This window comes from Nerophis ophidion, linkage group LG06 (genome assembly GCF_033978795.1).
Source record: "Nerophis ophidion isolate RoL-2023_Sa linkage group LG06, RoL_Noph_v1.0, whole genome shotgun sequence".
NCBI classification, from domain to species: Eukaryota; Metazoa; Chordata; class Actinopteri; order Syngnathiformes; family Syngnathidae; genus Nerophis; species Nerophis ophidion.
The window spans coordinates 1,863,741-1,878,265 of NC_084616.1; the positions used below are offsets into that span (position 1 = coordinate 1,863,741).

At 38.1% G+C, this 14,525-nt stretch overlaps 1 protein-coding gene across 4 annotated transcripts in view; it reads right to left on the reverse strand.

The window, feature by feature from the left end:
• clcn6 (chloride channel 6) overlaps positions 1-14,077 on the reverse strand; it is a 59,063-nt gene extending 44,986 nt beyond the window's left edge. Inside the window, exons 1-6 of one of the 4 annotated variants that reach the window (XM_061902410.1) lie at positions 13,915-14,077; positions 10,622-10,681; positions 7,003-7,068; positions 5,016-5,072; positions 4,867-4,933; positions 1,156-1,262 (exon numbers count right to left, since the gene is read on the reverse strand). In XM_061902410.1, coding sequence (XP_061758394.1) covers positions 1,156-1,262; positions 4,867-4,933; positions 5,016-5,072; positions 7,003-7,068; positions 10,622-10,681; positions 13,915-13,986 — 429 coding nt within the window. In that variant the 5' untranslated portion in view covers positions 13,987-14,077. Of the gene's footprint in view, positions 1-1,155; positions 1,263-4,866; positions 4,934-5,006; positions 5,073-7,002; positions 7,069-10,621; positions 10,696-13,914 lie in introns of all 4 variants that reach the window. The other 3 variants (XM_061902408.1, XM_061902409.1, XM_061902411.1) reach the window with 3 other exon arrangements.
• Between the last annotated feature and the right edge of the window lie 448 nt (positions 14,078-14,525).

The window sequence follows — 14,525 nt, forward strand, 5'->3', positions numbered from 1 at the left end:
GTGGACTCGTCAGACCACAGAACACTTTTCCACTTTGCATCAGTCCATCTTAGATGAGCTAGAGCCCAGTAAAGTGTTTCTGGGTGTTGTTGATAAATGGCTTTGGTTTTGCATAGTAGAGTTTTAACTTGCACTTACAGATGTAGCGACCAACTGTAGTTACTGACAGTGGTTTTCTGAAGTGTTCCTGAGTTCATGTTGTGATATCCTTCACACACTGATGCGGCTTTTTGATGCAGTAGCACCTGAGTGATCCAAGGTGCGTAATATCATGGCTTAAATGCAGTGATTTGTCCACATTCTCTCAACCTTTTGATGATATTACAGAGCATAGATGGTGAAATCCCTAAATTCCTTGCAATAGCTGCTTGAGAAATGTTGTTCTTAAACAATTTGACAAAGTGGTGACCCTCGCCCCGTCCTTGTTTGTGAATGGAAGCTGCTTTTATAGCCAATCATGGCACCCACCTGTTCCCCTGTGGGATGTTTCAAATAAGTCTTTGATGAGCATTGCTCAACTTTCTTACTCTTTTTTGCCACTTGTGCCAGCTTTTTTTAAACCTGTTGTAAGCATCAAATTCCAAATGCGCTAATATTTGCAAGAAAAAGGAAAGTTTGTCAGTGTGAAGATGAAATATCTTGTCTTTGCAGTCTATTCAATTGAATATAAGTTGAAAAGGATTTGTTGTATTCTCTTTTTATGTAGCATTTACACAAGGTGACAACTTCACTGCTTTTGTTGTTTGTACATCTCCAATCAAATATATTTCTCTCCTGGTCCTTGGTTTCAATAGGTCATAAAAATATCAATATTTTTCATCCCTATATGCACATTTTAAATAGTAATGATGAATTGAAATGAAGTGAATTATATTTGTATAGCGCTTTTCTCTAGTGACTCAAAGCGCTTTTACATAATCCAATATGTAAGTTCCATTTGAAGCAGTGTTGGTGGCACTGGGAGCAGGTGGGTGAAGTGTCTTGCCCAAGGACACAACGGCAGTGACTAAGATGGCAGAAGCGGGAATGGAACCTGGAACCCTCAAGTTGCCGGCACGGCCAGTCTACCAAACGAGCTATACCGCCGAATTGGTGGACTCAGGCGGGTTCTGTTTGCCTGGGACATGCCACCTTCGCAGAGAGTTGCAGTCTCACCTGGATGAGGACCAGCACGCTGGCAATGAGCACGAAGGTCATGTTGAAAGCCAGCAGCTCCAGCAGAGACAGAGGGAGGCAGCCCTTCTCACTGCACGCTTCCACAGCTGGAGGCTCCAAACTAAGGCAGCATCACCGGCAAGCCAAGTGGCAAAAGAGGCCAATGCAGACACACATACAGAACATTTGCCCATCCCTTCTTCAGGGAACGCCGGCTCTAGGACTGTGGATAGACGTGACGTCTATCCACAGTGCCGAACGCCTTCCAAGAGAACAATCGCAGTGAAAAGGTGAGTATCATTGTTTAAAATCAAAATCATTGTAATACATTTTGATAAATACTGCTCATTTACTGGTGAGGCTTTGCTAAAGTGAAAAATAGAGATATTAATGTCTTTCCCTATTGAAAAGACACATTCCCCAATATAAACTTCTATAAACACATGACACATTAAAAAGATATTCAATTGTGGACAATAATCTGCAGGCTGTGCTCCCTTCCAGAGATCCAGCCATACTTCAACCAGAAGTGAATTTGTGTGACGTCACATAAAACTCAACACACGTTTCTTTTAAACATTGAAAAAAAACAGTCTTTAACAAATTGAAACAGAAAAAGATAAACATATTTAAAAACTCAAATAAAAATAGTAGGTCTCTCAAGTAGCCGTTATTATTTCTTGTCTAAAATACAAACCCTGTTTCCATCTGAGTTGGGAAATTGTGTTGCATGTAAATATAAACAGAATACAATGATTTGCAAATCCTTTTCAAGCCATATTCAGTTGAATATGCTACAAAGACAACATATTTGATGTTCAAACTCATAAACTTTATTTATTTTTTAGCAAATAATAATTAACTTAGAATTTCATGGCTGCAACACGTGCCAAAGTAGTTGGGAAAGGGCATGTTCACCACTGTGTTACATCACCTTTTCTTTTAACAACACTCAATAAACGTTTGGGAACTGAGGAAACTAATTGTTGAAGCTTTGAAAGTGGAATTCTTTACCATTCTTGTTTTATGTAGAGCTTCAGTCCTTCAACAGTCCGGGGTCTCCGCTGTCCTATTTTACGCTTTAAAATGTGCCACACATTTTCCATGGGAGACAGTTCAGGACTGCAGGTGGGCCAGGAAAGTACCCGCACTCTTTTACTACGAAGCCAAGCTGTTGTAACATGCGCTAAATGTGGCTTGGCATTGTCTTGCTGAAATAAACAGGGGCGTCCATGAAAAAGACAACGCTTAGATGGCAGCATATGTTGTTTCAAAAGCTGTCTGTACCTTTCAGCATTAATGGTGCCTTCACAGATGTGTAAGTTACCCATGCCTTGGGCACTAATGCACCCCCATACCATCACACATGCTGGCTTTTACACTTTGTGTCGATAACAGTCTGGATGGTTCGCTTCCCCTTTGGTCCGGATGACACCATGTCGAATATTTCCAAAAACAATTTTAAATGTGGACTCGTCAGACCACAGAACACTATTCCACTTTGCATCAGTCCATCTTAGATGATCTCGGGCCCCTGCGTTTCTGGATGTTGTTGATAAATGGCTTTCACTTTGCATAGTAGAGCTTTAACTTGCACTGACAGATGTAGCGACCAACTGTATTTAGTGACAGTGGTTTTCTGAAGTGTGCCTGAGCCCATGTGGTGATATCCTTTAGAGATTGGTGTCGGTTTTTGATACAGTGCCGTCAGAGGGATGGAAGGTCACGGTCATTCAATGTTGGTTTCCGGCCATGCCGCTTACCTGGAGTGATTTCTCCAGATTCTCTGAACCTTTTGATGATATTATGGAGCGTAGATGTTGAAATCCCTACATTTCTTGCAATGTCACTTTGAGAAAGGTTGTTCTTAAACTGTTTGACTATTTGCTCACGCAGTTGTGGACAAAGGGGTGTACCTCGCCCCATCCTTTCTTGTGAAAGACTGAGCATTTTTTGGGAAGCTGTTTTTATAGCCAATCATGGCACCCACCTGTTCCCAATTAGCCTGCACACCTGTGGGATGTTCCAAATAAGTGTTTGCTGAGCATTCCTCAACTTTATCAGTATTTATTGCCACCTTTCCCAACTTCTTTGTCACGTGTTGCTGGCATCAAATTCTAAAGTTAATGATTATTTGCAAAAACAAAAATGTTTATGAGTTTGAACATGAAATATGTTGTCTTTGTAGCATATTCAACTGAATATGGCTTGAAAAGGATTTGCAAATCATTGTATTCTGTTTATATTTACATCTAACACCATTTCCCAACTCATATGGAAACGGGGTTTGTAGACACAGGTGGTTCCTGTAATAATTATGAGCACATTGTAGAACTACCAACTTCATAAACTTAAAGGAGGTGTGTGAGTTCAATAAAATGATTACAACTGAACATGTAAAGTAGAAGTGGTCGATCCAGATGTCGATACTATCGATACCTCGTATAGTATCGGTATACAAACGATACTAAAGTGATTAGATTGATATTGTTTTTTTTAATCAATATTAAAAAAATTGTTTTTGGGTGGTAATTCTTATTGTTTACAAACTCAGGGAGTCTTTTTGTGGATACAGAAATGAGTAAAATGGAAGGCTAAGGTAGTTTTTGCTTTTGTTTAGCTATTTTGCAGCACTAGACACTTTATTTTTCTTTATAAAAAAAATAAATAAATAGATGTATATATATTTATATAGGGGCATTTTATACATGGTCTGATTAACAACAATACTAACAAATTCTACATTTAATAAGATAATAAGCTTTATAAAAATGTGTAACTATGTTTACTTTGGTTGCTTGCTATAAAACAGTGCTGGGGGGGTGGTTTGAGGTAATAGCATCATTAGTGTTAATGAATAACTATTTGACACATACAGATTTGAAAAAAAAACACATTTACTTTAGGGGGGCCGGGGTGGGGTGGTTGGGGGGCGTGAGCGAAAATAAATGAGAACCACTGGGGTGGGGGGGTGAGGTGTCAGGGGAAGGGTGCATGTGAGCTAATAGCATCTTTACTGTTAATAAACAACTGTTTTGACACATATAGATTAAAAAAAATAATGCTGGAAATAGATGGTGTTCCCTGGCGGGTGGGGGGGGGTGTCTAGGGAAAGGGTGCGTGTGTGAGGTAATATCTTAATAGCAATAGTGTTAATAAATAACTGTTTTGACACATACACATCGAAAAAAATTTAAATTACTTCAGGGGGGCACGAAAAAATGCTGTTCCCTGGGGTGTGGGGGGCATGTAAAAGGTAGGGGGTGTCAAAAAAATCTATTTTGGAATGAATTGTGGTTCTTTTTTGTAACGATTCTTAATTGATTCAAAAACTGATTTTTAATTAATTTTTTTTCAATGTGTCCTGTGCAGCCACTCAGACTAATTAATCATCATGTAGATGCAGATGATCTAAATCTGACTTTACAAAATAGATACTTCTCTTCTTGCCTTATTTGGATTTGACTTTATTAAATGTTTGGCTCGAATTTTAATCAACAAAACCAGTTTTCTTTTAAGTAATATAGAAATTGATTGATTAAAAAAAGGATTGATTTTTAATCGGGAATCTAAATTTGAATGTAAATGTTAGCCCCCAAAATGAAAAGGATTGGTAGATTGAGAGCCCTCTACAAGGCACAAGTGAAAAGATGCCAGCGATACTGTTGCGGCTCTGTGCGATACCAGAGTGAAGGACTCACAAAAGGATACAAGCACCGACCAAGGAGAACTTGAGTTTGGTGAAGAAGCGTACAAAGAAATCCACAAACAAACCCACCTAAAAAAAGGAAAAAGTGATTAATGGATAATATCTTTCAAGGACAAAAGCTGTCATGTTCAGGAGCAGATACCAATCCAACAGACGCTCCGATCCAGAACACCATCATCCATCGTAGAGCTTCATACTTTTTGGCTTTCTGTTAGATGAAAGACAGATTTGAACGACAATATTCAAGAACACGACAACACGGGGTGTCCTGATACAACCTGCCGATACCATACCGATATTGGAGCCTTGAGTACTGATACCAATACTGATATTACTAGAATATCAGCAGGAATAATACACACTTGTATTTCTCTGTAGTGTGGAATGTTAGGAAAGTTGTGATCTAGTGAAATGAGTCTAAAGGACAACGATGAAAAACACTAACCTATTTAGTGTTAACCATCTGGGATGGACTTATACCGTCTTTAAGTTGAAGTAGAGTGGTAACTGTTTGTTTGACCACAATAACTGATAAAGTTAAGCTGATGAACGCATTAAGTTGAATGATGCGGACACGCTTGTTACTGGATACTTTCCAACAAGACTGTAATCATCTATATTGACAAATATGCTGTTTGATTGTGCTTTTCAATGATTTGATGTGATGCCCCGCCCCCCGGAAAGAAGAAAACCATTAGCCACCCCAGTCTCCACCACGACTATAAATAGTATCATTTCTCTATAAAATTGTTATAAGTACACCTCGGCATAGTGTTGTATCCTTATTAACGTAACAGAAAAGAAAAGAAAGAAGTAAATATAGATCAAGTTACAACAAAGAATAACTTCTCAGGCTGTGAATCTTTGGGCACCACACAATTAGATTCGATTCTTGAGGGTAACGATTTGATTTACAATCGATTCTCGCTTAAAAAACAATACTTTAATGACATTGGATGTCAGTTCTATGCTTAACAACATTCCTCCATACAGCTTTTGTTTATTAGAACTCTACCCAAACATTTAATATATATATACACACACACATATATATATATATATATATATATATATTATTTTTTTTTTTTGTATATATATATATATATATATATATATATATATATATATATATATATATATATATATATATATATATATATATACCACTGTTGTAAGGTGTGCTGGATGCAAGAATTTGCCATGTTATTGAATATTCAACATTATTGTCTTTGAGGTTCCAAATGTGTTTGCTGAGTTCTGTAGAATTCCGCAAAGTCTATATATATACATATATATGTATATATACATATGTGTGTGTATATATGTATATATACACACACACACATATACACACAAAGTCTATATATGTATAAATATATATCTATATCTATATATATATATATATATATATATATATATAGATATAGATATATATTTATACATATATAGACTTTGCGGAATTCTACAGAACTCAGCAAACACATTTGGAACCTCAAAGACAATAATGTTGAATATTCAATAACATGGCAAATGTTATTGGTAATTACAGTGGTAATAAAAGATGCAACCTATGCTTAAAAGAGAAACTGTTTATTATATATCATCCAGATCTATCATCCCTCAACAAGCGCAGTGAAATCATTTCAACATGCCGCCACAGGCGGAAACACCTCCTAGGTAACACATGAGCCAATCACCACACCCTACGCCTGCCTGTACCCGCCCACTCTGTGCCCTATATAAACCATTGTATGTGAATGCTTCCATTAAAATCTCCTGATGATTGAGGGAACCCCTCATGAAACACTTCTGTAGAGACGAAGTAGTCTTGTGATTTTTCCCACACCTACATATACATATACATATACATATATATATATATATATATATATATATATATATATATAGAGCTTTCAGCCATACCTCTAAGCCATATTTAAGGTAACACTGAACTTTTAATTTAGTAAGAAAATACTACAATGCTGACAGAGCATCATTATCAACATTTCACTTTTTTTAAATCATTTTTTCATATTTTTGTGGGGTTTTTTGTTTTGTTTTCGTGATTGTTTTAAATGTTCCAATGTGCCGCATGACCTGGTTCTCAGCTGTGATTGAGTAGACCAAACTTCCCTTACCTTGTTGTCCATTCCCTCCAGAACCTCCACGTAGGGCTCACTGACACATCGGTCGTAATCCAGGCTCTATGCACAGAAAAAGGTTCATTTGAACAAAGACATATTTAATAAAGTGACAACTAGGGATGGGTACCAAATCCGGGGCTTTTTTGGCACCGACTGAATCCCGCCAATCCTACACGGGCACCCATTTACCTAAATCCAGCGGTGCCGTGTTACAATTAATTGGCTTGCACGTGATGTCACACCTTCTTGCCTCTTTGCACTTTGCCCCCTCAGCGATCACTCCAGCAGCACTGAGAGCAGCCAACCAACTCAAGGTAATGTTGCCATTTTCGATGCCAAGAAAGAAATTGAGTCAAAAAAACGCTCTAACGAAGGTTAAGTAAGGCTGCACATTTCCATAAATGTGCTAGCTTGATGCTAATATCAATTGACATGCTGCTGATTAGCATTAGCAATTTTACATGGCGATTTCAATGCCTTTTAAATGTGATACTGAAAACTACAACTAAGATGCACGTTACAATCAAACCTGTCCATAGTGACCACCATGAATTGATTAACGTGGACCCCGACTTAAAGAAGTTGAAAAACTTACTGGGGTGTTACCATTTAGTGGTCAATTGTAGGGAATATGTACTGTACTGTGCAATCTACTAATAATATGTACTGTACTGTGCAATCTACTAATAATATGTACTGTACTGTGCAATCTACTAATAATATGTACTGTACTGTGCAATCTACTAATATGTACTGTACTGTGCAATCTACTAATAATATGTACTGTACTGTGCAATCTACTAATAATATGTACTGTACTGTGCAATCTACTAATAATATGTACTGTACTGTGCAATCTACTAATAATATGTACTGTACTGTGCAATCTACTAATAATATGTACTGTACTGTGCAATCTACTAATATGTACTGTACTGTGCAATCTACTAATAATATGTACTGTACTGTGCAATCTACTAATAATATGTACTGTACTGTGCAATCTACTAATAATATGTACTGTACTGTGCAATCTACTAATAATATGTACTGTACTGTGCAATCTACTAATAATATGTACTGTACTGTGCAATCTACTAATAATATGTACTGTACTGTGCAATCTACTAATAATATGTACTGTACTGTGCAATCTACTAATATGTACTGTACTGTGCAATCTACTAATAATATGTACTGTACTGTGCAATCTACTAATAATATGTACTGTACTGTGCAATCTACTAATAATATGTACTGTACTGTGCAATCTACTAATAATATGTACTGTACTGTACAATCTACTAATAATATGTACTGTACTGTGCAATCTACTAATAATATGTACTGTACTGTGCAATCTACTAATAATATGTACTGTACTGTGCAATCTACTAATAATATGTACTGTACTGTGCAATCTACTAATATGTACTGTACTGTGCAATCTACTAATAATATGTACTGTACTGTGCAATCTACTAATAATATGTACTGTACTGTGCAATCTACTAATAATATGTACTGTACTGTGCAATCTACTAATAATATGTACTGTACTGTGCAATCTACTAATAATATGTACTGTACTGTGCAATCTACTAATATGTACTGTACTGTGCAATCTACTAATAATATGTACTGTACTGTGCAATCTACTAATAATATGTACTGTACTGTGCAATCTACTAATAATATGTACTGTACTGTGCAATCTACTAATAATATGTACTGTACTGTGCAATCTACTAATAATATGTACTGTACTGTGCAATCTACTAATAATATGTACTGTACTGTGCAATCTACTAATAATATGTACTGTACTGTGCAATCTACTAATAATATGTACTGTACTGTGCAATCTACTACTAATATGTACTGTACTGTGCAATCTACTAATAATATGTACTGTACTGTGCAATCTACTAATAATATGTACTGTACTGTGCAATCTACTAATAATATGTACTGTACTGTACAATCTACTAATAATATGTACTGTACTGTGCAATCTACTAATAATATGTACTGTACTGTGCAATCTACTAATAATATGTACTGTACTGTGTAATCTACTAATAATATGTACTGTACTGTGCAATCTACTAATAATATGTACTGTACTGTGCAATCTACTAATAATATGTACTGTACTGTGCAATCTACTAATAATATGTACTGTACTGTGCAATCTATTAATAATATGTACTTTACTGTGCAATCTACTAATAATATGTACTGTACTGTGCAATCTACTAATAATATGTACTGTACTGTGCAATCTACTAATAATATGTACTGTACTGTGCAATCTACTAATAATATGTACTGTACTGTGCAATCTACTAATAAAAATATCAATCAATCAATCAATCAAAAACAAAGAGAGTGACCGCTACATGCAGGCTGGCTGCCATTTTGACTTCCCTTACATGTCGACCTTTAAACAAGTACGTGTGTATGTTTCATTGAAATAAAAACAACAATCGTACGTGACACTACATACATCATTCATTACCACGCAAATAAACGAACAAAAAAGCAGTGAAAAAACAGCAGAACAGTTCTTGATTACAGCACAGAAAGCACAAACATGAATCGCTGGTAAACATTCTTATTTTATTCATGTCATCAATTTCACGGACCGTGGTACGGCACATTTTGATATCGGTGGCCGCTATACCGAGTCCAAAAACTGTTTTGTGATGCAAAACGAGTGGCCGCTATCGATGAGGATAATAACTACTTTTTTCTGTGGGGGACATTTTTGTGGCCGCTATAGACAGGTGGTCACTAACACAGCTTTGACTGTACAATACTTACAGTATGAACACTTTTAGGGCGCAACAACGACAAAAACACACCATAAACTATCCCCTACTGCAGGGGTCGGGAACCTTTTTGGCTGAGAGAGCCATACAAGCCAAATATTTGAAAAAGTATTTCCGTGAGAGCCATATGCTATTTTTTTAAACACTGAATACAACAAAATGCGTGCATTTTTTTTAGTAAGACCAACGTTTTTAGAGTATAAAAAGTGTCTTATTCGTTTTAATAACACTGTTATTCTGAAGCTGACCGACAATAAATAAAATACTTTTTACCATTAATGCGACATCTTGAACATGTGCGGTAGAAACTGGATGGATGGATAAAAATGCATGAGAATGTTTTATATTTTCAACTTAATTTTTAACACTGTGATTACCAGCAAAATTATTCATTACTTATCGTGTTAAGCAATGTCAGCTAAGATTTATCAGAGAGCCAGATGCAGTCATCAAAAGAGCCACATCTGGCTCTAGAACCATAGGTTCCCTACCCCTGGTCTACTGCCTTTAATTGCAACATAATGTCATAATTGCAAATGAGACTCGGAAATATGACAACAACAAGATCTGGACAACAGTTATCACTCCTTGTTAAATGTTGCAATAAAAACTAAGGTCCGTTATCAACTCAATTACTATTGATGAACACACACTAAAGTACTGGCAATTGGAACAGTTAAGTACCAGTATCGACCCGGGAACTGAGAATCGTCACCGTATCGGTGTGGACGGTATCCACCCCTAGACCAAAATCAGCATGTTCTTCATGATGATCTCACCTCATAGTCCTTCCTTGGCAGAATCTCATCTTCTTCATCTTGGATGTCTCCAAGAATTGTCTGCAAACACAATGCTGCTATTAATGAGAAGACATCAAGAAAGAAGGACGCCTGTACGGGACATGCTAACAAGCAAGGCCTACTGAAAGCCACTACTAGCGACCACACAGTCTGATAGTTTATATATCAATGATGAAATATTAACATTGCAACACATGCCAATACGACCGCTTTACTTTACTAAATTGCAATTTTAAATTTCTCGCCGAAATATCCTGCTAAAATGTCTGGGTATGATGACGCGTGCTCCTGACGTCACAGATTGTCGAGGACATTTTGTTCCAGCACCGTTCACAGCTGTTAGCTTGTCTGTTTTCATCGCGAAATTCCACATTATTCTGGACATGTGTGTTGCTGAATCTTTTGCAATTTGTCCAATGGACAATGGAGACGTCAAAGAAGAAAGCTGTAGGTGGGAAGCGGTGTATTGCGGCCGCCTTTAGCAACACAAACAGAGCCAGTGTTTTATTGTTTACATTCCTGAAAGATGACAGTCAAGCTTTACTATGGAACATAGATGTCAAGCGAACACAGCTGGATTGGACCACACACACAAAGTACAGTGTATTATGCAGCCATCATTTCGAAAGATCGTGTTTCGAAGAGGGTCCCTTGTGAAGGGCAGAGATGGGCATCGCCACCACCTGTCGACTGATGCTGAAGAAAGGAGCGGGGCCGACCTTCAGGTAGTACAGGTACGACCATATAATCTCACTAAAATACTAGTAACACAATAAGCAGATAAGGGATTTTACAGAATTATTCTAGTAAATTTGTTTAATAACATCTGAATCGCTCCCAATGTATAGTCTTTGTTTTATTTTTAATTTTTTTTCACTTTCCTTATCCATGAATCTTTCATCCTCACTCAAATTAATGGGGAAATCGTTGCTTTCTCAGTCCGAATCGCTCTCGCTGCTGGTGGCCATGATTATAAACAATGTTCAGATGTGAGGAGCTCCACAACCCGTGACGTCACGAGCACATCGTCTGCTACTTCCGGTACAGACAAGGCTTTTTTATTAGTGACCAAAAGTTGCCAACTTTATGGTGGATGTTCTCTACTAAATCCTTTCAGCAAAAATATGGCAATATGGTGAAATGATGAAGTATGACACATAGAATGGAGCTGCTATCCCCGTTTAAATAAGAACATCTCATTTCAGTAGGACTTCGGACATGCTAACAAGAACTTACAATGTTGGTATTAATAAGAAGATAGAATAGAATAGAACAGAGTTTAATTGTCATTATTACAGTGAACAGGTTCAAAGAACAAGGAAATTGGAGCAGATCCCCTAAGGCAGTGGTCTTCAACCTTTTTTGCACCACGGACCGGTTTAATGTCGGCATTATTTTCAGGTAGCGGCTTTCCACTTGTGTCGGATAAATACAACAAAAATAAGTGCATGAAAAAGACAAGTCACTATAACGCTGAATTAGTGGGAGGCCTGGACTTGTTTCTTTTTAATGAAATGCGGATGAGAATCAGCCTTTGGTTACAATCTGTCACATTTATATTTGATATGTTAATGTGCATGGTGTCATGTCACAAAGTTAGAACACATAGAACAAAATAGCAACTTCCTAACAGGAGTTTTATTGCACATCTATAATCAAGCTCATTGGTGTGTGTAGTGCAGTGCTTCTCAAATGGGGTACTTGAAGGTATGCCAGGGGGTACGTGAGATTTTAAAAAAATATTCTAAAAGTAGCAACAATTCAAAAATCCTTTATGAATATATTTATTGAATAATACTTCAACAAAATACGAATGTAAGTTCATAAACTGCGAAAAGAAATGCAACAATGCAATATTCAGTGTTGACAGCTAGATTTTTGTGGACATGTTCCATAAATATTGATGTTAAAGATTTCTTTTTTTATAAGGAAATGTTTAGAAGTAAGTTGATGAATCCAGATGGATCTCTATTACAATCCCCAAAGAGGACATTTTAAGTTGATGATTAGAAATCTTTATTTATAATTCAATCACTTGTTTATTTTTCAACAAGTTTTTACTCATTTTTATATCTTTTTTTCCAAATAGTTGAAGAAAGACCACTACAAATGAGCAATATTTTGTACTGTTATACAATTTAATAAATCAGAAACTGATGACATAGTGCTGTATTTTACTTCTTTATCTCTTTTTTTTTCCAACCAAAAATGCTTTGCTCTGCTTAGGGGGTACTTGAATTAAAAACATGTACACAAGGGGTACATCACTGAAAAATGTTTGAGAACCACTGTTGTAGAGGGACAGGCAAAAGTTCAGTTTGAGAAAATGCAGTCCTTCCATCCATCCATTTTCTACCGCTTATTCCCTTTTGGGGTCGCGGGCGGCGCTGGCGCCTATCTCAGCTACAGTAGGGCGGAAGGCGGGGTACACCCTGGACAAGTCGCCACCTCATCGCAGGGCCAACACAGATAGACAGACAACATTCACACTCACATTCACACACTAGGGACCATTTAGTGTTGCCAATCAACCTATCCCCAGGTGCATGTCTTTGGAGGTGGGAGGGGCCTATCCCCAGGTGCATGTCTTTGGAAGTGGGAGAAAGCTGGAGTACCCGGAGGGAACCCACGCATTCACGCGGAGAACATGCAAACTCCACACAGAAAGATCCCGAGCCTGGATTTGAACCCAGGACTGCAGGACCTTTGTATTGTGAGGCAGACGCACTAACCCCTCTGCCACCGTGAAGCCTGTCCTTTCTAAATGATTTAATGTTTCCCTGCAGCCTGGTAGCAAAAGTGTCAAGGACCGGTGGTTGGGGGCCACCGCCCTCAGGTGCATACACAATTATTCAGTAATATCAATAGTAAAAAAGATAAAAAAAGAAGATATGTATCTTTATATATGTATATATCCACACACATGCATGTATCCATACATAGCACATATATACATACATATAAACATACACATATACACCTACATACACACATTTATATGTATATATGTATATATATGCATACATACATAATATATAAAGAAAGAAGCATATGCTAATAAGAACTTCCAATGTTGATATTGATATTAAGAAGAAAGAAAGAAAGAAAGAAAGAAAGAAAGAAAGAACTTCCAAAGGCTAACAACAATACACAAGTGCGGCTGTCCGCTAGCTGCCCCAAACTGCACTTTTAAGTCAATGTAATGGCAAACAAATGCTCCCCAGACAGTTCCCGTACACGAGCAGTAGTGAAGGCCAGCAACAGCATCTTACCAGTTCCTCGGGCGTGCGGCTTGCTTCTTCACTGCAGCGTCGCAAGCCCAAACAGTTCCCGCAACACGCCATCTTGCTTCCGCTGTCACCGCGCTGCCTTCACGGCCCACAAGGAAAAACGCAACACGCCATCTTGCTTCCGCTGTCACCGCGCTGCCTTCACGGCCCACAAGGAAAAACGCAACACGCCATCTTGCTTCCGCTGTCACTGCGCTGCCTTCACGGCCCACTAGGAAAAATGCAACACGCCATCTTGCTTCACCGCGCTGCCTTCACGGCCCACAAGGAAAAACGCAACACGCCATCTTGCTTCCGCTGTCACCGCGCTGCCTTCACGGCCCACAAGGAAAAACGCAACACGCCATCTTGCTTCCGCTGTCACCGCGCTGCCTTCACGGCCCACAAGGAAAAACGCAACACGCCATCTTGCTTCCGCTGTCACTGCGCTGCCTTCACGGCCCACTAGGAAAAATGCAACACGCCATCTTGCTTCACCGCGCTGCCTTCACGGCCCACAAGGAAAAATGCAACACGCCATCTTGCTTCCGCTGTCACCGCGCTGCCTTCACGGCCCACAAGGAAAAACGCAACACGCCATCTTGCTTCCGCTG